Below are 26,403 nucleotides of genomic sequence, written 5' to 3'. Positions count from 1 at the left end.
AGCCCTGGTACTCTCTAAGAAGACAGGAAGATGAGGAAAAGGGAAAAGTTTAGACCAAGAAGGAATGATACATGATAAAATCCATGAGGGTATCAGTTCAGTTCAGTTGCTCTGTCGTGTCCGACTCTTTGCGACCCCATGAATCGTAGCACACCAGGCCTCCCTGTCCATCACCAACTCCCGGAGTTCACTCAAACTCATGTCCATTGAGTCGGTGATGCCATCCAGCCATCTTATCCTCTGTCGTCCCCTTCTCCTCCTGCCCCCAATCCCTCCCAGCATCAGGGTCTTTTCCAATGAGTCAGCTCTTCACATGAGGTGGCCAAAGTACTGGAGTTTCAGCTTTAGCATCATTCCTTCCAAAGAACACCCAGGGCTGATCTCCTTCAGAATGGACTGGTTGGATCTCCTTGCAGTCCAAGGGACTCTCAAGAGTCTTCTCCAACACCACAATTCAAAAGCATCAATTCTTCGGTGCTCAGCCTTCTTCACAGTCCGACTCTCGCATCCATACATGACCACAGGAAAAACCATAGCCTTGACAAACCTTTGTCGGCAAAGTAGTGTCTCTGCTTTTGAATATGCTATCTAGGTTGGTCATAACTTTCCTTCCAAGGAGTAAGCGTCATTTAATTTCATGGCTGCAGTCACCATCTGCAGTGATTTTGGAGCCCCCAAAAATAAAGTCTGACACTGTTTCCCCATCTGTTTCCCATGAAGTGATGGGACCAGATGCCATGATCTTCGTTTTCTGAATGTTGAGCTTTAAGCCAACTTGTTCACTCTCTTCTTTCACTTTCATCAAGAGGCTTTTTAGTTCCTCTTCACTTTCTGCCATAAGGGTGGTGTCATCTGCATATCTGAGCTTATTGATATTTCTCCAGGCAATCTTGATTACAGCTTGTGCTTTTTCCAGCCCAGCATTTCTCATGATGTACTCCGCATAGAAGTTAAATAAGCAGAGTGACAATATACAGCCTTGACGTACTCCTTTTCCTATTTGGAACCAGTCTGTTGTTCCATGTCCAGTTCTAACTGTTGCTTCCTGACCTGCATATAGGTTTCTCAAGAGGCAGGTCAGGTGGTCTGTGGTATTCCCATCTCTTTCAGAATCTTCCACAGTTTATTGTGATCCAGACAGTCAAAGGCTTTGGCATAGTCAATAAAGCAGAAATAGATGTTTTTCTGGAACTCTCTTGCTTTTTCCATGATCCAGTGGATGTTGGCAATTTGATCTCTGGTTCCTCTGCCTTTTCTAAAACCAGCTTGAACATCTGCAAGTTCACGGTTCACATATTGCTGAAGCCTGTCTTGGAGAATTTTGAGCATTACTTTACTAGCGTGTGAGATGAGTGCAATTGTGTGGTAGTTTGAGCATTCTTTGGCATTGCCTTTCTTTGAGGTTGGAATGAAAACTGACCTTTTCCAGTCCTGTGGCCACTGGTGAGGTTGCCAAATTTGCTGGCATATTGAGTGCAGCACTTTCACAGCATCATCTTTCAGGATTTGGAATAGCTGAACTGGAATTCCATCACCTCCGCTAGCTTTGTTCGTAGTGATGCTTTCTAAGGCCCACTTGACTTCACATTCCAGGATGTCTGGCACTAGGTAGTGATCACACCATCGTGATTTTCTCAGTCGTGAAGATCTTTTTTGTACAGTTCTTCTGTGTATTCTTGCCACCTCTTCTTAATATCTTCTGCTTCTGTTAGGTCCATACCATTTTTGTCCTTTATCTAGCCCATCTTTGCATGCAATGTTCCCTTGGTATCTCTAATTTTCTTGAAGAGATCTCTAGTCTTTCCCATTCTGTTGTTTTCTTCTATTTCTTTGCATTGATCACTGAGGAAGGCTTTCTTATCTCTCCTTGCTATTCTTTGGAACTCTGCATTCAGATGCTTATATCTTTCCTTTTCTCCTTTGCTTTTCACTTCTCTTCTTTTCACAGCTGTTTGTAAGGCCTCCTCAGACAGCCATTTTGCTTTTTTGAATTTCTTTTCCATGGGGATGGTCTTGATCCCTGTCTCTTGTACAATGTCATGAACCTCCGTCCATAGTTCATCAGGCATTCTGTCTATCAGATCTAGTCCCTGAAATCTATTTCTCACTTCCACTGTATAATCATAAGGGATTTGATTTAGGTCATACCTGAATGGTCTAGTGGTTTTCCCTACTTTCTTCAATTTAAGTCTGAATTTGGCAATAAGGAGTTCATGATCTGAGCCACAGTCAGCTCCCGGTCTTGTTTTGCTGACTGTATGGAGCTTCTCCATCTTTGGCTGCAAAGAATATAATCAGTCTGATTTCAGAACAGTGTTCCAGAATTTAAATGAAAAAAAAAAGTGATTTAATGAAGGGGGAATGATTTACTGATATTAAGATGTGAAATGAGAATTCCTTCATTCTCTCTTCCTTTTACTTCCAATTCATTTCCTTTATACTTTTTTTTAAAAGATATTTATTTTTATTTACTTATTTGACTGTACCAGGTCTAAGTTGTGGCATGCGAGATCTAATTCTCTGACCGTGGATCAAACCTGGGTCCCCTGAATTGGAAGCATGGAGTCTTAGCCACTGAACCAAGAAAGTCCTTTGTATAAACTTATCTGGTTATTGTGTATTTGTTCTTCAGCTCTCAGCCTTGATGTGTGTATCTGTTAAGAAGCCTTCCAAAACCCCAAATCTGAACACTGTCCCTCTTATATGTTCCACTAACATCTGCCTGGTACGTTCCCTGTAGTGTTTCTTGAAAATTGCATGTGTTCTATGTTATATCCAGAGCCTTCTGCAGTGTCTGCTCCACAGAAACATGCAAGTATTTTTTTGTTGTTGAATACATAAAAAAATGAAATTCATTAAGTGAATATTTTTTAACTGTAATTCTTTACAGAGCAAATATTCTATTTAAAATAGATATTTTCCCCTGGATTTAGCCCTGAGGCAGAGATGGACCATTCTTGTGTTGAAAAGAGAGTAAAGACCCAGATGTATTACCTCAGCCGTTAGCTACATGATCCTGTTTTATCTTTTTGGTCATTATCCCAAACTTTCAGATTAATCGTTACATGTTAAGCCAGTGTGTTTGCTTTCCAGCTTTTAAAACTGAAGTTTTAATTTTGAAGTCTGTAAATTCATAGCTGTTGGGAGAAATAATGCAAAGAAATAATGGAGGTACAATCCTGTGTGCTTTACCCAGTTTCCTGAAATGGTAATATCTTGTAAAATTGTAACACGGTATCACCACCAGGATATTGACACCATCAAGATGGAGAACATCTCCATCTCATAGGGGTCCCTCATGTTGCCTTTCTAGAGTCACAATCTGCTCTTTCTTTTCCCCACCTTAACCCTTGGCAACTACCAATCTCTTCTCCATTTCTACAATTTTGTCATTTGAAGAATGTTACATAAATGGAGTCAAAGAAATGTAACCTTTTGACATTGACTTTCTCAGCAGCACAGTTCTCTGGAGATTCCTCCATATTGTTGTGTGTGTTAGTTGTGCCTTTTTTTTTTTTTTTTTTTGGGCTGACTAGTATTTCATGATATGTATGTACCAGTTTGTTTAACCGTTTACCTCATAGAATGGTCCATTCCAGTTAGGTTGGTTTGAGGTTTTGACTATAATAACTAAGGCTACTGTAAACATTCACATTTAGGTATAGTTGTAAGTTTTATGTAGACGTAAGTTTTGACATTTTTCCTCTAGGGTAAATGCCCAGGAGTACAGTTGCTGAATCATATGATAGTTGAATGTATAGTTATTGAAGAAATTATCAGATTATCAGTATTTTTCTAAGTGACTGTATATATACTCCATTGAGGCATATATCAAGACAAGAATTGCTTATTTGATAGATTGATTTTGTTTGTGTTTTAAATCTTTGGATGAGACTTTCCCTCATTTCAGGCTTTGTAGCCATACAAACATCTAATCCTATCACTTCATGGCAAATAGATGGGGAAACAATGGAAACAGTGACAGACTTTATTTGCTTGGGCTCCAAAATCACTGCAGATGGTGACTGTAGCCACAAAATTAAAAGATGCTTGCTCCTTAGAAGAAAAGCCATGACAAACCTAGACAGCATATTAAAAAGCAGAGATATTACTTTGCCAACAAAGGTCCATCTAGTCAAAGCTATGGTTTTTCCAGTAGTCATGTATGCATGTGAGAGTTGGACCATAAAAAAGGCTGAGTGCCAAAGAATCGATGTTTTTGAACTGTGGTGTTAGAGAAGACTCTTGAGAGTCCCTTGGATTGCAAGGAGTTCCAACCAGTCCATCCTAAAGGAGATCAGTCCTGAATATTCATTGGAAGGACTGATGTTGAAGCTGAAACTCCAATACTTTGGCTACCTGGTGTGAAGAACTGACCCATTGGAAAAGACCCTGATGCTGGGAAAGATTGAAGGCAGGAGGAAAAGGGGACAACAGAGGATGAGATGGTTGGATGGCATCACCGACTTCATGGACATGAATTTGAGCAAGCTCCAGGAGTTAATGATAGACAGGGAAGCCTGGCGTGCTGCAATCCATGGGATCACAAAGAGTTGGACACAACTGAGTGACTGAACTGAACTAAAACTTGTATTTGAATCCTGGCTTTCTTATCCACCATGTTATAGTTTACTCATTAGTGAATATGAAAGTGAAAGTCACTCAGTCGAATCCGACTCTTTGTGACCCCATGGACTATACAGTCCATGGAATTCTCCAGGCCAGAACACTGGAGTGGGTAGCCTTTGTCTTCTCCAGGGGATCTTCCCAACCCAGGGATTGAGCCCAGGTCTCCCACATTGCAAGTGGATTCTTTACCAGCTGAGCCACAAGGGAAGCCCAAGAATACTGGAGTGGGTAGCCTGTCCCTTCTCCAGCTGATCTTCCCACCCCAAGAATTGAACCTGGATCTCCTGCATTGCAGGCAGATTCTTTACCAACTGAACTATACTTATTTCATAGGGTTCTTAGCAGAATTACATGAGATAGCATATGTTCAAGTTCTTGGCACAAAACAGACACTCCAGAAATATTCTTTCCCCACCTTCAGAATTAAAGAAAGAAAGAAAGAAAGAAAGGAAGTGAAGTCACTCAACGTGTCGAACTCTTTGCGACCTTGTGGGCTGTAGCCCACCAGGCTCCTCTGTCCATGGGATTCTCCAGGCAAGAATACTGGAGTGGGTTGCCATTTCCTTCTCCAGGGGATCTTTCCAACCCAGGGATCGAACCCTGGTCTCCTGCATTGCAGGCAGATGCTTTATCCTCTGAGCCACCAGGGAAGCCCCAGGGCCTATTTTCACTGTTTGTGTTGTTTCAGTGGCATAAGCATCATCTGAAGAGTTTGTTGATACTCTTATCAGTTCCAATCTAGTAACAGGGTTATCAGTTCTTTGTTTTACACATTCTTTTAAAGAAATCTTTTATAGTTTCCATACACAGGGCTTGTGCATCCTTTTTTTAGATTTATTTCTGATCTTTGAATTTCTTGATGTTTTTAAGAATGGTATCAATTTTAACATTTTATTTTCTCATTTTTACCTATGAAGAGAAACATAAGGGATTCTGTATATTGGTCATCTATTCATCTACTTCACTAAATTTGCTTATAAATTTCCTAGTTTATTTTTATTCTCTGTGCATAATCCTATGTCATGTGTGAATTAACAATTTTTTTTCTCCTCTTTTGCCTTATTCAATTGATTTCCATTGTTAAATAAAACTTGAGATAGTAAGCATTTTTGTGACTTTTCTGACCTTGCAAGGAAAGCTGTCAATATTTTACCTTAAGATGTTCACTGAAGGTTTTTGGTAAAATCTTTTCATCATATGAAGTGTCTTCTTCTGTTTTTCCTGTGTCAGGGAGCTTTTCCTCTGAACAGATCTTTAATTTTATCAAATGCTTCTCTCCCTGTACCATTAAGATTACCATATAAATTTTCTTTATTTTTTTATTCTTGAAAATTACATTGATTGAGGTTTTTACAATTTTTTTTTTTTTAAAAAGCAGCCTAATTGAGATAAAATTCACCCAAAAATAAAATCAAAATTCATTCATTTTACAGTTCTGTGGGTTTTGATATATTCAGAGTTGTAGGACCATTATCATGATCTAATTTTTTAACATTTTCTTCACTCTAAAAAGAAACCCAGTAATCATTTGATGTTGCTCTTTATTCTGCTACCCTGTATTCCTACCCTCCTCACACTCCCCTGACTCCTGCCCTAGGTAACCACTCATTTACTTTCTGTCTCTATGGATTTGCTTCTTCTAGATTTTTCATAAAAATGGAATCACACAGTATGTGGTTCTTTGTGACTGGCTTTTGTCACTTAGCATGTTTTCAAGATTCATCCCATGTTGTAGCATGTATTAATATTTTACTCATTTTTTCCTGTCAAATAATATTCCATTGCATGGATATACTATATTTTCTTTATCAGTTCATCAGTTGTTAAACATTTAGGTTGTTTTTATTTTTTAACTATCATGAATAATGCTGCTATGAAAGTTTGTATGTGAATTTTTATGTAGATGTATATTTTCATTTATCTTGGGTGTATACCTAGAGGTAGAATTTGCAGGTTTGATAGCAATTATGTTTCACATTTGATGAACTGCTATATTGATTTTCACAATGATTACACTTGTATACATTTCTACAATCAGTGTTTGAGGGTTCTAATTTTCTCCACACTTTGCCAAACTTCTTGTCATCTATCTTTTTTAAATTAGCCATCCTAATAAGTACAAAGTGATGTTTTGCTATGGTTCTAATTTGCCATTTTCTTAATATTCATGATGTTGAATGTTGTTCTGTGTGCTTATTGGCCATTTGTATATCTTCTTTGGAGAAATGTCTATTCAGATCTTTTGCCCATTTAAAAATTGGGTTGTCTTTTTTTTTCATTGAGTTATAATTGTTCTTTGTATATTCTAGATTTAAGTCCCTTGTTAGATATAGTTTGCAGATCGTTTCTCCCTTTGTGGATTGCCCTCACTTTTTGGATGGTATTATTTGCAACACCAAAGTTTTAAATTTTGGTGAAATCTATTTTATCTTTTTTGCTTTTATTTTTGGCATTGTATCTAAGAAATCATTGCATAACTCACAGTCACCAAGATTTATTCTTATGCTTTCTTTTAACAGTTTTTTAGTTTTAGCCCTTGATCATTTTTACTTATATTGTGTATGGTGTGAGTTAGGGGTCTGGTTTCACTTTTATATGTGAATATGAACATCTAGTTGTCCCAGCACTATTTCTTGAAAAGATTATTCATTTTCTCTTAAATTATTCTGATACCCTTGTCAAAAATCAGTTGACTCTTAAGTGTTTAATTATGGACTCTGAATTCTAATCCATTGTTCTGTCTATCATTATGCTAGTACTACACTGACTTCATTATGTGGTTTCATAGTAAGTTTTACAACCAAGAAGTATAAGTACTTCTTTTAGAAAGATAGTATAAATGGGAAAGGGCTTTCGAAAAGTGTTTTTCTTTTGAGTATTAAGTAAACATTCCTTTTCTATTCATTAGATTGTACCGCTACATTTTTAAGTTCCTTATGCATTCAGGTACCTATTTGAATTATCAGTGAGCCAGCTCATAATTTTAGTTTAATTTTTTCTCAACATTGCTGTACTGTTTCAGAGTTCTTCCATCTTCATATTGAATAATTATTTTTTCTCTTGTTACTCTATTAGAACAGTTTTTTTATTAAGATTATTTTAGTTTCATTGTTTATTTTTACTAATTACAGTGCCTGATTCAGTCCTCATAAAAGTTGCAATGTGACCTCAACATAGTGGATATTTTTTTTTGCGTGGAGTATTTGTTAAATTTTTTTTACAATATTAAAAAGCAAAGATAATAGGTAGTAAAATGATTTTTGTATATTTTTCTTAGCTTCTTGCCAGTGTCCGTCACTAAAACATGGTATCCCTTGTGCCACTTACCCTAAAGGTTTCTAAGCCCCTATTCCTTCTGGAAAGTGGACATGACTCTTTCTGCTGCTACTGCCCTTACCAGAGTAAATTTCACTTAATTCCAATGTTTTTGAATTTTTACTTTCTAGGTTAAAGACTGAAACGGGTATATCTGATTAGCAAAATCTATAAGTGTAAGGCAAGCTGGGAGAGCAAGAATCTGTAATTTCCAGCTTTATTTTTGGAAGGTGATACCTGACTCCCACTCATATATGTAATGTAAGGAAATTTCTAAATATAGCAGGGGTCCCAGATATTGGGTGGCTGCAAAAAATGATACAGGTTTACTATCCCAAGTTGACTCCCAGTACGTATCTACCCTTATTCTCTCCCTAGAGTTCCAGATTGATATATTTTCAAGTCTGTTTGACATATCCACTTCATATCTTGTGATCATCTCTAACTGTATATATTCCTAAAAGATCTGTTGATTTTTTTCTTCCCAATCTATTTGTTCGTTAGCCTTTTAAGTAACTTGTGCAGCCTAACTCCATTACACTAAACATACATCTTGATTTCACATTTCCCTCATTCTCCCCATGTACTCCATCAGCAAGTCCTATTAGCTTTACCTCTAAGAGATTTCCTAAATCTCTATAGTTCCATTGTTAAGAATATTTTTGCCATGTACTTTGCAGCATGATAAAGAGCTTCATGCTTTCCCTCCTTTTGAGCCATTTTTCTATTCTTTATTCAGAGTTTTGTTATTATTGCTGACAAGGTACTGGGGATACTGACTCAGTGTTGCTTCTGAGAACAGGTCTGAGTTATAAATCACCTCTAAATTCAGGCAGTATGGGCTTTGTGGACTGGCCAAGTCCAATAAGAACATTTCTCCCTGCCTTTCTATTGACAGCTTTATCCTCATCTGGTAGTTTTTGCACTGTAAGTCAGATTGTGTTCCTGCCCTGCTTAAAACTTTCCAGTGATTGCTATCCAATACAACTTTCAGTGAAGAATAAGTGTTCTGTGTATGTGAACCATTCAGTATGATAGCCACTAGCCATATGTGGCTGTTGAGAATTGAAACATGGTGGATGGAGCTGAAGAATTTAATTTTTTATTTTAATTACATTTAAATAGCTTTATCTGCTTAATAGTGTATTTGGCAACACATCTCCATCGACTTACCTTCATTCTTAAAGTGGAGTCCAAAGTCTTTATGACAGCCTTCTGTGATTTGACATTTGCTTATCTCAATAGCTTCATCTCATGCCATTCTATCCCTTGGTTTAACCTCATTGGCCTGCTTTCTGTTTCTAGAAATCACTAAACCCTTTCTCAAATTAGGGTCGTTTCACTCATTCTGTTCACCTGGAGTGCTCTTCTATCAACTCTGAACCTGACTGGTTCTTTCACATCCTTTAGACTGTAGAGCAAGCATCACCTAAGAGTGGACTTTCCCGGTCAGCTTGCCTAAAATAGCTGTTACCCTCTTAAGGTCCTTCATAATACTGGTACTGCTGCTGCTGCTAAGTCGCTTCAGTTGTGTCCGACTCTGTGCGACCCCAAAGACGGCAGCCCACCAGGCTCCCCCGTCCCTGGGATTCTCCAGGCAAGAACACTGGAGTGGGTTGCCATTGCCTTCTCCAATGCATGAAAGTGAAAAGTGAAAGTGAAGTCTCTCAGTCGTGTCCGACTCTTAGCAAGCCCATGGACTGCAGCCTACCAGGCTACTCCACCCATGGGATTTTCCAGGCAAGAGGACTGGAGTGGGGTGCCATTGCCTTCTCCGAATACTGGTACTATATACTGTAATTAATCTCCTTGTTTATTTGTTTAATTTCAGTCTACCCCTCAAGAATGTAAGCTCTGTGGGGGTGTGATCCTTGCTTCTCTAGATTGTGGCATGTTGTACCTATTTGTTAATAATATATATTTGTCAAATTTTTGATATTCTTAAACATTATACACAGAGATTAATTACTTTTTTAGGGGAGTGGGAGGCTAAAGTTTAAAAGTCTGCAAGTAATTGATAATTAAAGCAAATTTGTTTTTAAAATGAAATGAGGTTATAAATAGATGAAAGTTGCAATCTAAATACAAAGTGTCATATTAAAGAAGCTTTATAGTTCAGTGATTTAATAGGATTTTTTTCTTGCAGAGTTCTAAGAATTTGAAGATATATGAAATTTTTATGTTAGAAAATTAAAACTATATCTGTGGAAACCCACTGGTGAGAAAGGTGCTAATCAGGCTGTGTTTATACTGTGGATTCAAGTGGTTAAAGAATTCATTTTAATATTAAAAATAAATCTCATTTAATAATATTGAGCTAATTTAATAATTATAAATTTGGGGTTAGTGTCTTTGTATCTTACCATTTTTAAAGTGCAATTTAGGAAATTCCCTGGGGGTCCAGTGGTTACAACTCTCCACTTTGACCGCTGAGAGCCCAACTTCCATCCATCAGGGAACCAAGATGCCACAAGCCACATGGTAGGCCCAAATAAATAAATAAATAAATGATAAAATTTAATTTGACTTCATTCTTAGAAAATCTGGTATAATGTGAAGATGAGTATCTATAAAAGGATCAACTATAAAAGGAATTTCATATTTCTGTAACAAATTCATTCCTTATTTTAAAAGTAATATATCTCATTATATATTTCTAGTTGATTTATAACTTTTCAGTAATACATTTATTGCTTATAACAGGGGTTATTGCTACATTATGGCTCAACTATTAATAGAAGTATAAATGAAATAGAAAATGCTGGTCCCTAGACAGTGGAACAAGTAATTGCTTTTGAATTCAGTGCTTTGTATTTTCTTAATTGCTTATTCTGAGAACATGATTTAACCAGTTTATATCTGGTATATCAAGACTACTAATAAGTACTTTACTATTATTATTTATCTTTAATTTTCTAATACACTTAGTAATATCTATTTCCTTCACCCCTTCCCTTGTGATTTTTGTTTTGTTTTGTTTTTAGGATCATCATGTCCAGAGGTCATAACATAAAAAAGTCTCTTACACCTCACATTTCTTGTTCGACAAGTGAATCTTATAAACAGCTGGATTTTTTGCCTGACAAACTAAGAGCAAAGCTACTTCCTTTCCAGAAAGATGGCATCACTTTTGCCCTGAGAAGAGATGGCAGGTAAGTACTTTTTTCAAGACATGGTAAAATGATAAATCTGTCATGTGTGTGTGTATGTGTGTGTGTATAATTTTTTCATTGTTGTTCAGTAGCGAAGAGTCAGATGTGACTGAGCGACTAAACAACAATGAAAAAAATTTTTTGTGTATACACAGTCTGTCTTCCCATTGATTTGATTTTTTTTTTTTTTTTTTTTTTTTACTGGATCATGAAATAATAGCTAGATCCTGAATAAGTAGAAACAAAAGCTTTAGAGGACATTTTTGGGTTAACTGGGAAAACTTCAACTGGACTCTTAGAGTGATGTTATCAAATTATAGATACAGTGATAGTGTTATAGTTGAACAGAATAATGTTTTTGTTCCTGAGAAATGCATGATAAAGAATCTGGGGATAAAGAATCCTGCTATCTAAAGCCTATCTTCTACATTTTCCCAAAAAGGAAAGGCGTGTATTTGTTTAGAGAAACTCTGAGGGGTCAGCCAAAATATTAACACTGTGAACATTTGAGTGGTATTATAGTGTGTTCATCATATTACTCTTTTTCACTTTTACATGAGAAAAAAGTCCAAAAAACAGAAATGGATGTATTTTTCATGCCTTAATAAATCATCTGTCTTTTATCTGTATCTGATTTTATTTTTCTCTTTGTCTTTGGAGTACTACAGTTGCACTATAATTTATTCTATATGATTTGCTTTTTATTTATCCTGGTTGGTATTTTACATTTTTAATGTGGGATTTGTGTCATGTTGATTCTGGGAAATTTTCAGTCTTCAAATATCAATTCTTACTCATTCTCTTCAGTATCTTCTTCTGCTACTCCAGTTAGACTTATACTTGACCTTTTCTCTTTGTCCTATGCTTCCATTAATGTCTCATTATCTGTGTTACATTATGGTTGTTTTTAAAAATCTCTCATATATATGACTGAACTGTTCTAATCTATTTACTCACATATTCAGTTTTTAAAAACTTTTTAAATGATGAATAAAGTATATGGAAAAGCATGTGCAGATCATAAACATACAACTTGAAGATACCCATTCACCAAAATCACAAAGTAGAACATTACCCGCATCCCAGAAACCTTCCTTTTGCCCTCTCACAATCCCTACTGGCTGCCTCCTTTCCAAATGTAATCACCATCCTGACTTATTATGCCACACATTACTTTTACACGTTCAACTGTATTATTGTAATCATCCAATGGACATAAGTTTGGGTAAACTCCGGGGGTTGGCTATGGACGGGGAGGCCTGGAGTGCTGCAGTCAATGAGGTTGCAGAGTCGGACATGACTGAGCAACTGAACTGGACTGAATCATCAATTTGTACTCTTTTGTGTCTGACTTTTCTCATTCACCATCACTGCAAGATCCTTCAGTATTGTTGCATGTAGTTGTAATTGGTTCATTCCCATTGCTATATAAAATTCCATTGGGTAAATATACCATAATTTATTTATTCATTGTACTGTTGATGAGCACTTGGGTTGTTTCTAGTTTGAGGCTTTTAAAGATAACAGTGCTGTGAACATTCTTAGACTATTGGTAAAAATATATACACATTTTTATTGTGCATATACCAAGAAGAGGAATCATTGGGTTATAAATATGCATATATTCCACTAAGTAGATGCCACCTGTGTTAATCTGTCAGTACTATCAAAATGAAGTATTGACTGGGGCTGGGGGATGGTTAAACAACTGAAACTTACTATTTTCACAGTTCTTGAGTCTAGAATTCCAAAATCAAGATGTTGGCAGAGTTGATTGCTTCTCAGAACTGTGAGAGGAAGATCTGTTCAGGTCTCTCTTCTTGGCTTTGTGTTGGCTGTCTTCTTCCAATGTCTTTTCACATCATCTTCCTTCTATTTGTGTCAAAAATTTCCCATCTTATAAAGACATCAGTTGTAATTGGATTCAGGCCCACCTTAAATGACCGGATTACATAGGCAGTGACTCTGTTTCCAAATCAGTTCACATTTTGGGGGACTGGGTGCTAAGACTTCAACATATGAATTTTGGGGTTACAGTTCAACCCATAACTTGACCATACATTTTTCAAAGTGGTTTTACCGATTTATACTTGTGTCCCCAGTGTGTAAGAGTTCCATTTGTACCACCAATACCTCGTTTTGCTTACCTGTAATTTCATTTTAGGTTCTTGTAGGAATATAGTGATATCCACTGAATTTTCATGTACATTTTTCTGATGGTAAACGAAGCTTGACAGCTTTTCATAATGCTTATTAGCCGTTTGGATATCCTCTTCTGTTAAGTGCTTGTTCGTGTCTTATCCATTTTTCTACTGGGTTATCTGCCTGCCTTTTTCTTACCGTTTTGTAGAGACTTATCAGATTATATTCTGGATGAGTCTTTTGTCAGGTATCTGTGTTGCAAATGATTTTTCTCAGGCTATGGCTTGCCTTTACACTCTCTTAATGATGCCTTGATAAGCAGACATTCTCAAATTTAATTTCCTGTTAAATATTCTTTACTGGTATTGTGTTTTATGGCTGACACTTTTTGTGTCCTATTTAAGAAATCTTTGTCTACTATAAGGTTGTGAAGATACTTTCCTGTGTTTTCGTCTAAAAACTTCTTTGTCTTACGTTTTTACATTTAGAATGACAATCTACTTGGTTTTTTTGTTGGTTTGCTTGGCTGCTTGACTTGCGGGAGCTTCAATCCCTGGACCAGGGATTGAAGCCAGGCCCTGGGCAATGAAAGCTCGGAGCCCCAATCACTGGACTGCCAGGGAATTCCCTGCAGTCTACTTGGAATTGATTTTTATATATGGTGTAAGGCAGTGGCCCCAACCTTTTTTGGCACCAGGGACCAGTGTCATGGAGGACAGTTTTTCCACAGAACATAGTGGTAGGGGAAGGGAATGATTTGGGGATGATTCAAGAGCTCTGCATTTGTTGTGCACTTTATTTCTATTATTATTACATCAACTCCACATCAGATCATATAGGCATTAAATCCCAGAGGTTGGGGACCCTAGGTGTAAGGTAGAGGTGATGGTGGATTAATAGGTCATTTATTTATTTAATTTTTTATATATGAACATAAAATTGCACTATCACAATTTATTAAAAAGACCAGCTTTCCCCCACTGCACTAGAGTGTCACATTTGTTATAAATCAAGTAATTCTATGTGTATCTCTCTATTATAAGTGCTGTTGAATAGAACTTTCTGCCATGATGGAAATGTTAGTATATGTACTATTCAATTTAATAGCTGGCTGCTGAGATGTTGAAATATGGCAAGTGCTCAAAAGGACTGAATTTTTTATTTTAACTAATTTTAATTTATTTAAATAGCTACATATGTTTAGTGGCTACCATATGGGACTGTGTAGGTGTAGATTCTTTTTTCTGTTTGAACGATTGCCAATCTTCATGACAGTACCATACTTCTTAATTACTATAACTTTATAATAGATATTTTAGTATAAGTTTTTCAACCCTGTTCTTTTTTCAAAATTGCTTTTTCTATTGTTGACTTTCTGCATTGCCCTTAAATTCTACAACTCATTATTCAGTTTTCACAAAAAAGTTGCTAGGATCATGAATAGGATTGTTTTGCATATATAGGTCAGTTTGCAGAGATTTGATATCTTTACAATAGAGAGTATTTTAATCCATGAATGTGAATTATTCTTCCATCTCTTCCATCTGTTTACTTTCACCTCAATTATTATATCATCTTCCCCTTATTTAATTTCTGTTTCAATAAAGTATTTTGAGTTCTTTTGTTCATTGTTGTGTTATTGTTTATTGGCTACACTATGCACGGCTTCTGGGATTTTAGTTTCCGGGTGAGGGGTCAAACTTCATGACCGTGAGAGCATGGCGTCCTAACCACTGGACTGTCAGGGAAGTCCCTTGATAAAATTTTATAGTTTTCAGTATATAATTTTTCACATATATCATTAAATTTATTCCTAGGTACTTAATATTTTTGGTGCTGCTATAAATTATCTTTTCCCCCTAGGTGTTTAATATTTTTGGTGCTGTTATAAGTTGTCTTTCTCCTCCCCTTGCTGTTCTTGTTTTTTCTTTGCTCAGCTCTCCAAAATTTGACTATGATGTGCCTATGTGTGGTTTTCTTTGCATTTATGCTTCTTAATCTGTGGACTGATGTCATTCATTAGCTCTGCATAATTCTCAGTTATTATCTCTTCAACTACTATTTTTGCTCCTTCTTAATACTCCTTGAAAGTGAAAAGTGAAAGTGAAGTCACTCAGTTGTGTCCCACTCTTTGTAACCCCATGGACTGTAGCCTACCAGGGTCCTCTGTCCATGGGATTTTCCAGCCAAGAAAACTGGAGTGGGTTGCCATTTCCTTCTCCATGCCTCCAGTTATATCCACTGGACCTTTTCTCAGTGTCTCACATATCTCTTATTGCATTTTTTTGTATTTTCTTACCTTAAGTTTCTCTGCTTCAGTTGGATATTTTTGTTTAGCCATAGTTTTGTTAACTTTTGTTATGTTTCACTGTTAAGTTAATCTATTGATTTCTCTTAAGGAAGAGACATCACTGAAAGTACTGGCAACCAAAACCCATGCAGTATGTCTAAAACAAGGAAGCTGAATTTATTACTTGCTAAGCAAGGAAGACTTAGACTTCTTAGACTTCTTTTGCTTCTTAGACTGGCTGTCTAAACAAAGCGAGAAGTTGGTATTGTATCTGGTTTGGGGGAAGTCTGTAGGCTTTTAAAAAGCAGGATTATTTAAGAACTTGCTGAATTTCAGAGTATAGTTTATAGAGATTAGCTGACTAATGTCAAAGAACAGTCAGTCCTTTCCTTTCTTGAAATTGAAGAATAGGAGCATTTTGTTTTCTGTTCCTAATGTCAGATAGTATATCCAATTTCTGTCTGCCTGGTATGTTGTTGCTATCCCTTTTCTTGCCATGTTTTAATTCCATCTCTTATTTCTGTAAATATCTAGAACAGACTTACATTATCTGAAGTCCTTTGGAGGCTCATTTTGCCTTTCGTTGTTATTGTTGTTTGTGATAGCTTATTTGCTAGTTGAAAAAATTTTTAAATAATCAGGTAATCTTAATTTCTGGAAACTTTAAGAAACCTAAATGGTGGGTAAATTCTTTTAGGGAGAATTGACAAAGTTAAATATTTGGTTTAGCATTTTCCAGGTCACATGGGCAGCATCTAATTCATTTTTAGGTAGGCTGATGATTATAAGTTTTGATCATTGATTTTCTCCCCATGCCAAGCCTTACGTCTCCTTAATGGCTTTTAAAATTATTTAGGTATAATTAAATTTAATAAAATGCACAGGTTTTAAATATACAGTTCAGTGGATGCTGCTGTGTATATATGCTATGTATGTATATATATATACATATGTATATATACGTATGTATGTATACCTCTCTTTTCAGACATGTCAGTCAGCACATAAAATACTTCCATTTTCCAGAATAGGTTGCTTTTTAGTCAACACCTTCCCCCTGAGTTAGACAACCAGTGATCTGATTTCTGTTACCAGAATGTACTTTTTTTATAGTTACTTGATGCTCTCTTTTAATTTTTTTTAACATTTTATTTTGAAGTAATTTTAATTTATAGAAAAGTTATTCTGAAAAGTATAGAAATAACTTTCATATACCTTTTACCTAGTTTAATTATAAACATTTTGCACTTAAGTTTTACTTTTTTACTTCTCTCTCCCTTTCCCTTTCTCTCTCTACATACATGGGTTTATTTATTTATTTTTTTTTCTGAATCACTTGAAAGTAGGTTGCATATATCATGATCCTTTAACATGGAATATTTCAGTGTAGTATGTATTTTTTAAGTGCACAGATATTCTCTAACATAGCCACAGTACATTTATCAAATTCAAGAAATTTAAGTTCTATATAATTCTTTAATCTACATGGGGAAGTGTGCATGCATGTGTGCGTGCTTAGTCATTCAGTCATGTCTAACTCTTTGCAACCCTTTGGACTGTAGCCCTCCAGGCTCCTCTGTCCATTAGATTTATCAGGCAAGAATACTGGAGTGAGTTGCCATACCCTCCTCCAGGGGATCTTCCTGACCCGGTGATTGAACCTGCATTTCCTGTGTCCACTGCACTGCAGGCAGATTCTTTACCTGCTAAGCCATTTGGGGAAGTCCTTAATCTACACATCAGTTGTCACTGGTTCTAGTAATATCCTTATGGCATTGTTTTTCTTTTAGCACAAGATCCAGTCCCAGATCAATTTTTGCATTTAATGATCTCTTTCCTTTAATGTAGGACATTTCCACAGCCTTTCATGACACTAGTGTTTTGTTTTGTTTAAGAATATGCGTGCTAAGTTGCTTCAGTCGTGTCTGACTTTGTGTGACAGTGTAGACTGGCCTGCCAGGCTCTTCTGTCCATGGGATTCTCCAGGCAAGAATACTGGAGTGGGTTGCCATCCCCTCCTCCAGGGGATCTTCCTGACCCAAGGATCGAACCGGCATCTGTTACATCTCCTGCATTGACAGGTGGATTCTTTACCACTAGTGCTACCCGGGAGAAGGCAATGACACCCCACTCCAGTACTCTTGCCTGGAAAATCCCATGGATGGAGGAGCCTGGTAGGCTGCAGTCCATGGGGTCGCTAGGAGTTGGACATGACTGAGCGACTTCGCTTTCACTTTCATGCATTGGAGAAGGAAATGGCAACCCACTCCAGTGTTCTTGCCTGGAGAATCCCAGCGACGGGGGAGCCTGGTGGCCTGTCGTCTATGGGGTCGCACAGAGTCGGACACGACTGAAGCGACTTAGCAGCAGCAGCAGCAGTGCTACCCGGGAAGCCCCCTTTTAAGAATATAGGGCTGTTTATTTTATAGAATGTTTCAATTTCTTTTAATATTTTCTCATGACAGGATTTAGATTAGTCCTGTCTGGATTAGTATGTGAGATCAAGGTCCTGTCCTTGTCAGGATATTGCTTCTGTAGACACACTGTATCTGTCAACCCCTCACTGGTAGTATTAATTTTGATTGCTAGTCAGTGCTGTAGTTTCTCTATATATTGTTATTATTTTCCCCTCTCTCAGTTGTTGCCTATTTAGCAAACAGCTAACAAGAAATGTTAAGACATACAAATATATTTCTTATTCATTTTTTCCTCTTGGATTTAATATCCATAGATAATCGTTGCTCAAAATAATTTTTGCCATATAGTTGTTAAAATGTTGATTTATCGACTGGCATTTGGCACTAAGGAAGAGCCCTCCCTCTGCCCAACAACTTCTTTCTCTCTGTCTCTGCTGTATTCATCCCTCCTCAAAATGGGACCATGGAATACTATATACATTGAATGGGTTCTAATCCCTTTCAGTACCATAGCTTACATTTCTTTCTTTTGGAACTTGTTTTGAGTGGAATACAGTTTATATGTATCTGACTTCTCTTGTTCAACATGTTTTTGAGATTCATATACATTCTTTTGATCTATGAGTGTTAGGTATTTATTAACTTAATGATGGACATGTGTGTTGCTTCTAATTTAGGAGTCATAATAAAGATGGTAGGTATTAACATTGCTACAAGTCCTTTTTTGGACATGCATTCAATTCTCTTGCTTGGTTTTAGGGTTGGTGTCTGTTTAACTTTGTAGGAAAACTGCCAAACTGCCCAACTTTTTTCCTAACCCATCAGCAATATATGAGAGTTCTTTATGCTTGAAGTCTTTGCTAACATTTGATGTTGTCAGCTTATATCATTTTAGCTACTCACAATTAATAGATCTTCAAGAAGAAGCTCATTGTATTTTAATTTGTGTCTTCCTAATGGCTAATGATGTTGACATCTTTCCCTGTGCTTATTTGCTGTCTATCTCTCTACATGAGATAGATAAATCTTATACTAATGCTTTACCTGTGTTTTACTTTTATCACTGATTTGAAGGAGTTCTTTTCATATTCTGCATAAATGACCTTTGTCAGATATGTGAGTTATGAGTCTTTTCTCCTAGTCTGTACCTTGCCTTTTATTTTACTTTTTGGCTGTGCTGCACAGCATGTGGAATCTTAGTTCCCCAACCAGGGATCAAAGCCACGCCCCCTGCAGTGGAAGCATGGTCTTAATCACTGGACCTCCAGGGAAGTCCTCTACCCATGCCTTTTAATTTCCTTCCAAATATCCCTTGATAAATAGAAGTTTTTAATTTTGATAAAATCCAATTTATCCAGTTCTTATACTGTAGTGGTTTTTTAAAATTAATTTTTATTGGAATATAGTTGATTGATTTACAGTGTTGTGTTTCTGCTGTACAGCAAAGTGATTCCATTATATGCGTGTGTGTCTGTGTGTGTGTGTGAGTTGCTTGGTTGTGTCTGACTCTTTGCAACCTCATGGATTGTAGCCCACCAGGTTCCTCTGTCCATGGAATTTTTCAGGCAAGATGACTGGAGTGTGTAGCCATTCCTTTCTCTAGGGGTTCACAACCCATGGGTCAAACCCAGTTTCCTTCATTGCAGGCAGATTCTTTACCATCTGAGCCACCATAGGAGATCATATCTGTGGGGCAAGAAAAGACTTACTGCTGAAAACGTAAAAAGCACTACAATAAATCTACCTATAGCACAGGGTACTCCACTCAATACACTGTAATGACCACCTATATGGGAAAAGAATCTAAAAAGAGTGGATAGATATATTACATATTAAAAAAGCAGAGTTCCCTGTGCTATACAATAGGTTTATTGTAGTGCTTTTTATGTTGTCAGCAATAAGTCTTTTCTTACCCCAAGATCACAGATATGGTCTCCTGTGTTTTGTACTGAAAGCTTTATAGTTTTTGCTTTTGTGTTTTGATATATTTTTCACCTCAAATTAATTTTTTTATATGGGGTGAGATGAGAGTTCTAGGTTCAGATTTCTTTCACTCTGATATCCAGTTATTCAGCACCGTTTGTAGAAAAGTCTCTATATATTCTTTTCCATAAATTACCTTTGTGCCCTTGTGGCAAAGCAATTGACCAAACATGTATAAATCTACTTACTTCCCAACTGGTTTCCTTTTGCTTATAACTCTGTCTCTATTGTCACCCCTTCCCCATTTTCACTTATGTTGTAGCTTTCTTAGGCTCACGTTTTGTTTAGGATCCTCACTTCCACTGTTCACTGTGTATATATCTATTGCTCTGCTTGACTATTAAGTCTTCAGGTTCCCTGTTGGTGGTGTCTGCAGGCTCCTTCAATGTGGCCTGTAGCCTTATCACTAACTTGTTACTCTGAGTTTGACTTTCTCTCTTGTTTCTGGTCATTGTAAAGTTTTTTTTACTTTTCTTCAGGCCAGCTCTACATTTTATAATAAAATATAGAATTTTATCTAGTTATTATTTTTCAGTTCAGTCACTCAGTCATGTCCAGGTCTTTGCCATCCCATGGACTGCAGCATGCCAGGCTTCCCTGTCCATTGCCAACTCCCAGAGCTTGCTCAAACTCATGTCCATCGAGTTGGTAATGCCATCCAACCATCTCATTCTCTGTCATCTGCTTCTCCTCCTGCCTTCTGTCTTTTCCAGGATCAGGGTCTTTTCCAATGGGTCAGTTCTTCACATCAGGTGGCCAAAGTATTGGAGTTTGAGCTTCAGCATCAGTCCTTCAAGTGAATATTCAGGACTGATTTCCTTTAGGATGGACTGGTTTGATCTCCTTGCAGTTGAAGGGACTCTCAAGAGTTTTCTCCAACACCACAATTCAAAAGCGTCAATTCTCCTGCACTCAGCTCTCTTTATAGTCCAACTCTCACATCCATACATGACTACTGGAAAAACCATTGCTTTGACTAGATGGACCTTTGTTGACAAAGTAATGTCTCTGCTTTTTAATATGCTGTAGGAGAAGGCAATGGCACCCCACTCCAGTACTCTTGCTTGGAAAATCCCATGGACAGAGGAGCCTGGTAGGCTGCAATCCATGGGGTTGCTAAGAGTCGGACACAACTGAGTGACTTCACTTTCACTTTTCACTTTCATGCATTGGAGAAGGAAATGACAGCCCACTCCAGTGTTCTTGCCTGGAGAATCCCAGGGACGGGGGAGCCTGGTGGGCTGGCGTCTATGGGGTCGCACAGAGTCGGACACGACTGAAGTGACTTAGCATAGCATAGGTTGGTTATGGCTTTTCTTCCAAGGAACAAGAGCCTTTTAATTTCATGGCTGCAGTCACCATCTGCAGTGATTTTGGAGCCCCCCAAAATAGTCTCACTGTTTCCACTGTTTCCCCATCTATTTACCATGAAGTGATAGGACTGGATGCCATGATCTTAGTTTTCTGAATGTTGAGTTTTAAGCCAGCTTTTTCACTCGCCTCTTTCACTTTCATCAAAAGGCTCTTTAGTTCTTCTTCACTTTCTGCCATAAGGGTGGTGTCATTTGCATATCTGAGATTATTGATATTTCTCCCTGCAATCTTGATTCCAGCTTGTGCTTCTTCCATCCTGGCATTTCTCATGATGTACACTGAATTACTATTTTTAGGTGTTTGAAAAGGAAAGCGTTTTTAGAATATCTAAACCACAATAGTACTGGGAGCATAAATCTTAATCTTACTGTTAAATCTTCATTTGGTATTATACTCTTTATCATTATAAAATATCTGTATTATAAAATTAGTTAATTCTTTCATTTTATACTCTAAATTTGACAATCTTCCCTGGTGGCTCAGATGGTAAAGCATCTGCCTGCTATACGGGAGACCCAGGTTCGATCCCTGGGTCGGGAAGATCCCCTGGAGAAAGAAATGGCAACCCACTCCAGTATTATTGCCTGGAAAATTCCATGGATGGAGGAGCCTGGTAGGCTGCAGTCCATGGGATCGCAAAGAGTCGGACATGATTGAGTGACTTCACTTCACTTTATACTCTAAATTTAATCCCAACAACTGTGGGATTATCCACAGTTGTGTGATTATCCAACAACTGTGTAATATCCCAACAACTATTTCTTTAATTTTAATTAAATTTAAAAAATTTATTTTATTGAAGTACAGTTCATTTACAATGCTGTATTAATTTCTGCTATGTGTGCATGTATGCTAAGTTACTAGTCATGTCCGACTCTTTGCAACCCCATGGATTGTAACTGGCCAGGCTCCTCTGTCCATGGAATTCTCCAGGCAAGTATACTGGAGTGGGTTACCATTCCCCTCTCCAGGGGATCTTCCCAACCCAGGGATGACACCTGTGTCTCCTGCATTGCAGGTGGATTCCTTACCTCTGAGCCACCAGAGAAGCTCTATTTCTTTCAGACCATACATTTTTTTTTTTTTTAGCATACTTTTTAACTATCTTTCTATTTTCACCATTTTTGAGACACTTCTTTAGATGAATTTTTAAGTCTTAGATTTCACTTTGTGAATCAGTTGTCTTTTTTCTTAAGAATTATTAAGCTCACTTTCATTCATTGACTTTAGAGCTATGTTTGCTCTTAATTCTGTCATCATAGTATTTGTTATCATTTCTATTCCTAAAAATATGTTACTATACAATCTTTGTGTGAGCTAATAAACATGTGATTTACATTTTCTTCCTGTTTAGAATGAGTTTTTAGTTATTCAAAAGGTATAGAGTTTGAATTCACTGGTAATATGTATAACTATAGCTTATATTACTTGGATCTCTATTTTATTAGACAACATTTTCTAATTCCCAGTGTAGTGATAGTTGATGTAGTTCATTTTTCTCCCTTTCTACCGTCTTTCTCAGCATATATCATAGTAATTGGTTATTTTTCTTGATGTCACCTTTGGATTTTAAAAAATACTTATAATTTATTCCTACTATATACTTAGATTATTTTCCTTTCCAACTTTAAATGAGGTTTGCCTTTTTCCTCTCTTACCTCTTGATAGGTATGTAATTTCTGTGTTGTTGTTGTCTATAGCTGTTACTTTCTCTTCTATATGCAGATTATTAAAACACTAAGTAATTTCATTGCTTCCCTTCTCTTGTTTCTGTATAGTATTCTTTGGTTGAAGTTAACTTTTTAAAAATTTTTAGAAGAGCTCATGGGAAACCAGTTTCCTAGGTTCTTACATTTTAAAAATGTCTTTACACAGAGTTTATCCTAAATGACAAATTGGCTGGGTAAGAAATTCCTCAGTCTCACTTTCTTTTCTGGCTGATGTTCTAGGCATTCCTTCACTGTTTGCTGTAGATATTCTGGGTTTTTTTTCTCCTTAGAGATGATTGATTTTTTTTTGGTTTCACTACCCTTTTGGCCGTCTAGTACTGGAATATGTCTTAGTGTTGATGCTTCTATGTCTTTTTCCTGGATGTGCTATATTATTTTAATCTCTAGTTTACATTTTTTTTTCATTTCTGGAAAATTTACTTGAATTATATGGAGAACAGTTTTTCAATTCTTTCACTTTTTAAAATTAAACCACCAGGTATGCTTATGTTTGTTGATTCATCTTGGCTTACCATCTTTATCATTTGTATTTTCTGTCATTTTCTTTCATAATTTATTTTTTTCTCTAAAAACTTTTTTGGTCTGTTCATTCCCTTTGAAAATTTTCTTTCAATCATGTCCTGTGTGTACTTTATTTTTTAGCAGTGCCTGTTTTTATTTCTGCTTCCATTTGGTCTTCATTTCAGTGGTGTTTATTTTTCTTTTAGTTCTCTGACCTGTCAATTCATCTTTAATTTCGTTTTTTTTTTTTTTTTTTTTGCTATAGCTTCATTAAATTTCTGTATCTCTGCTTTATTTGTCTTGTGTCATCAGTTCAGTTCAGTTCAGTCGCTCAGTCATGTCCGACTCTTTGCGACCCCATGAATCGCAGCACGCCAGGCCTACCTGTCCATCACCAACTCCCGGAGTTCACTCAGACTCATGTCCACCGAATCAGTGATGCCATCCAGCCATTTCATCCTCTGTCGTCCCCTTCTCCTCCTGCCCCCAATCCCTCCTAGCATCAGGGTCTTTTCCAATGAGTCAACTCTTCGCATGAGGTGGCCAAAGTACTGGAGTTTCAGCTTTAGCATCATTCCTTCCAAAGAAATCCCAGGGCTGATCTCCTTCAGAATGGACTGGTTGGATCTCCTTGCAGTCCAAGGGACTCTCAAGAGTCTTCTCCAACACCACAATTCAAAAGTATCAATTCTTTGGTGCTCAGCTTTCTTCACAGTCTTGTGTCACAGAGGTAATTAAAATTTAAATTTATAGCTAACTATTTAACTATGATTTTCATCTGCTTCATGGGTATTTTTTTTCATGTGTGTTTTTCCTTTTGATTTCTATTTTTCTTTCTTCTTTATATTTGTAACATTGATTTAAAAAAAAATAACTATTCATCATTCAATGAGGAAAATTTTTCTTAAGCCTACTATTTGCAAAAGATCACCTCAGAGAGGCTTATTGTTCTAAACTAATACCATTCTCTTTATGACACTATTTCTACAAAAAATATTATTTTATTTTTATTGATGTATGGTTGATTTACAATATTGTGTTTTAGGTACATAGCATAATGGTCTAGTGTATTTGCAGATTGTATTCCATTATAAGTTATTATAAGATAATGAGTATAATTCCCTGTGCTATATAGTATATCCTTGTTGCTTATCTCATTAGTATATAGTAGTTTTTATCTATTAATCTCATATCCCTAATTTGTCCCTCTCGACCTTTCTCTCTCCCCTTTGGTCACTACAGATTTGTTTTTCACAGATTGGTATTTATGAGTCCATTTTGTATATACAGTACATTCATTTGTGTTATTTTTTTACATATAAGTAATATATAGCATTTGTCTTTCTCTTTCTGGCTCATTTCACTGAGCATAATATTCTCTAGATCCATCCACATTGCTGCAAATGGTAGTATTTCATCCTTCTCTATGGCTGAGTAATACTCCATTATGAGAGTATGCTTGTGTGTGTGTAATGTATCACATCTTCTGTTTTTTTATTTTATGTTCTGGTTGCCCTGGGACTTTGTTGCGGCATGTGGACTTCCTCTAGTTGCAGCAAGTGGGCGCTACTCTTTAGTTACAGTGCACAGGCATCTCACTGAAGTGGCTTTTCTTGTGGAGCACAGGCTTCAGTAGTTGTGACACTTGGGCCCAGTAGTTGTGGCATGCAGGCGTAGTTGCTTCACGGCACATGGGATCGTCCCAGACAAGGGTTCAAATCCATGTCCCCTGCACTGACAGGTGGATTTTTAACCACTGGACCAACAGGGAAGTTCCATGTGTCACATTTTCTTAATCCAGTTGTCTACCGATGGGCACTTGAGTTGCTTCTGTGTCTTTGGCTGTTGTAAATATTGCTGCTGTGATCATTGGGGTACATGTATCTTTTCTGTGGAATTTGTGGATCATATGGTAGTTCTATTTTTAGTTTTTTTAAGGCAACTCCATATTGTTTTCCATAGTGACATAGTTACATTCCCACCAGCAGTATAAGAGGCTTCCCTTTTCTCCACATTGCTCTCCAACACTTGTTTCTTACAGACTTTTTTTATTGTTAATATTTATTAATTTATTTGTCTGTGCTGGGTCTTAGTGGCAGCAGACAGGATCTTCCATCTTCTTCATGATATGTGGGATCTTCAGCTGTAGCCTGCGAGATCGAGCTCCCTGACCAGAGATAAAACCCAGGACTGCTGCATTGGAGTTTGGAGTCTTAGCTGCTGGACCATTAGAGAGTCCCCTGTTTGTAGACTTTTTGATGATAGTCGTCAAAAAGTGTGTGTGAGGTATGAGGTGAAGACCTAATTTGGGTTTTGATCTCTGTTTCTCTAATAATTACTGGTGCTGAACATATTTTCGTGTGCCTGTAAACCATCTGCATGTCTTCTTTGGGAAAATGTCTATTCAAATTTTCTGGGAGTTTTTTGTTTGGATTGTTTGGTTTTTTGATATTGAGTTGTATGAGCTGTTTGTATGTTTTGGATATTAACCCTTTGTCATATGCATCATTTGCAAATATTTTATCCCTTTTCATAGGTTATCTTTTCGTTTTGTCAATGGTTTCCTTTGCCGTGAAAAAGCTTTTAAGTTTAATTAGGTCCTTTTTGCTTTTTTTTGCTTTTATTTATTTTGCCTTAGGAGACTGGTCCAAGAAACTATTTCTATGATTAATGTCAAAGACTGGTTTGCCTCTTTTCTCTTCTAGGAGTTTTATGGTTTCATGTTTATGACATTACTTTTATATGTAACATTTCTTTTGGTTGTATTACCTGAGCAGAAGAAATCCACATGGCAGGGAAACTAATGATGTAGAGATTCTCAGTCTTCTCCTAGCTTCTCTCTACTTCTCCCATTTGGGGTTTCATCATTG

The 26,403-nt window shown here is 36.9% G+C and overlaps 1 protein-coding gene across 12 annotated transcripts in view; it reads left to right on the top strand.

Moving 5' to 3' along the window:
* The window catches only part of ZRANB3 (zinc finger RANBP2-type containing 3), a 301,572-nt gene that overhangs the window by 19,983 nt on the left and 255,186 nt on the right, over window positions 1-26,403 (top strand). For 8 of the 12 annotated variants that reach the window (XM_086350708.1, XM_086350737.1, XM_086350767.1 and 5 more), the window contains exon 2: window positions 10,929-11,096. Coding sequence is in view for 7 of the 12 variants with exons in the window: in XM_086350691.1 (XP_086206817.1) it covers window positions 10,936-11,096 (161 nt within the window). In the remaining 5 variants the exon portion in view is untranslated. Of the gene's footprint in view, window positions 1-10,318; window positions 10,426-10,928; window positions 11,097-26,403 lie in introns of those variants that run through there. The other 4 variants (XR_015145498.1, XM_086350673.1, XM_086350663.1 and 1 more) reach the window with 2 other exon arrangements.

The sequence above is a fragment of the Bos grunniens genome, chromosome 2 (assembly GCF_055505025.1).
Source record: "Bos grunniens cultivar Pamir isolate PY7600 chromosome 2, Bosgru_T2T1.0, whole genome shotgun sequence".
NCBI classification, from domain to species: domain Eukaryota; kingdom Metazoa; phylum Chordata; class Mammalia; order Artiodactyla; family Bovidae; genus Bos; species Bos grunniens.
Note: the sequence above shows the minus strand (reverse complement) of the source record. Positions and strands in the feature narration are given on the sequence as shown.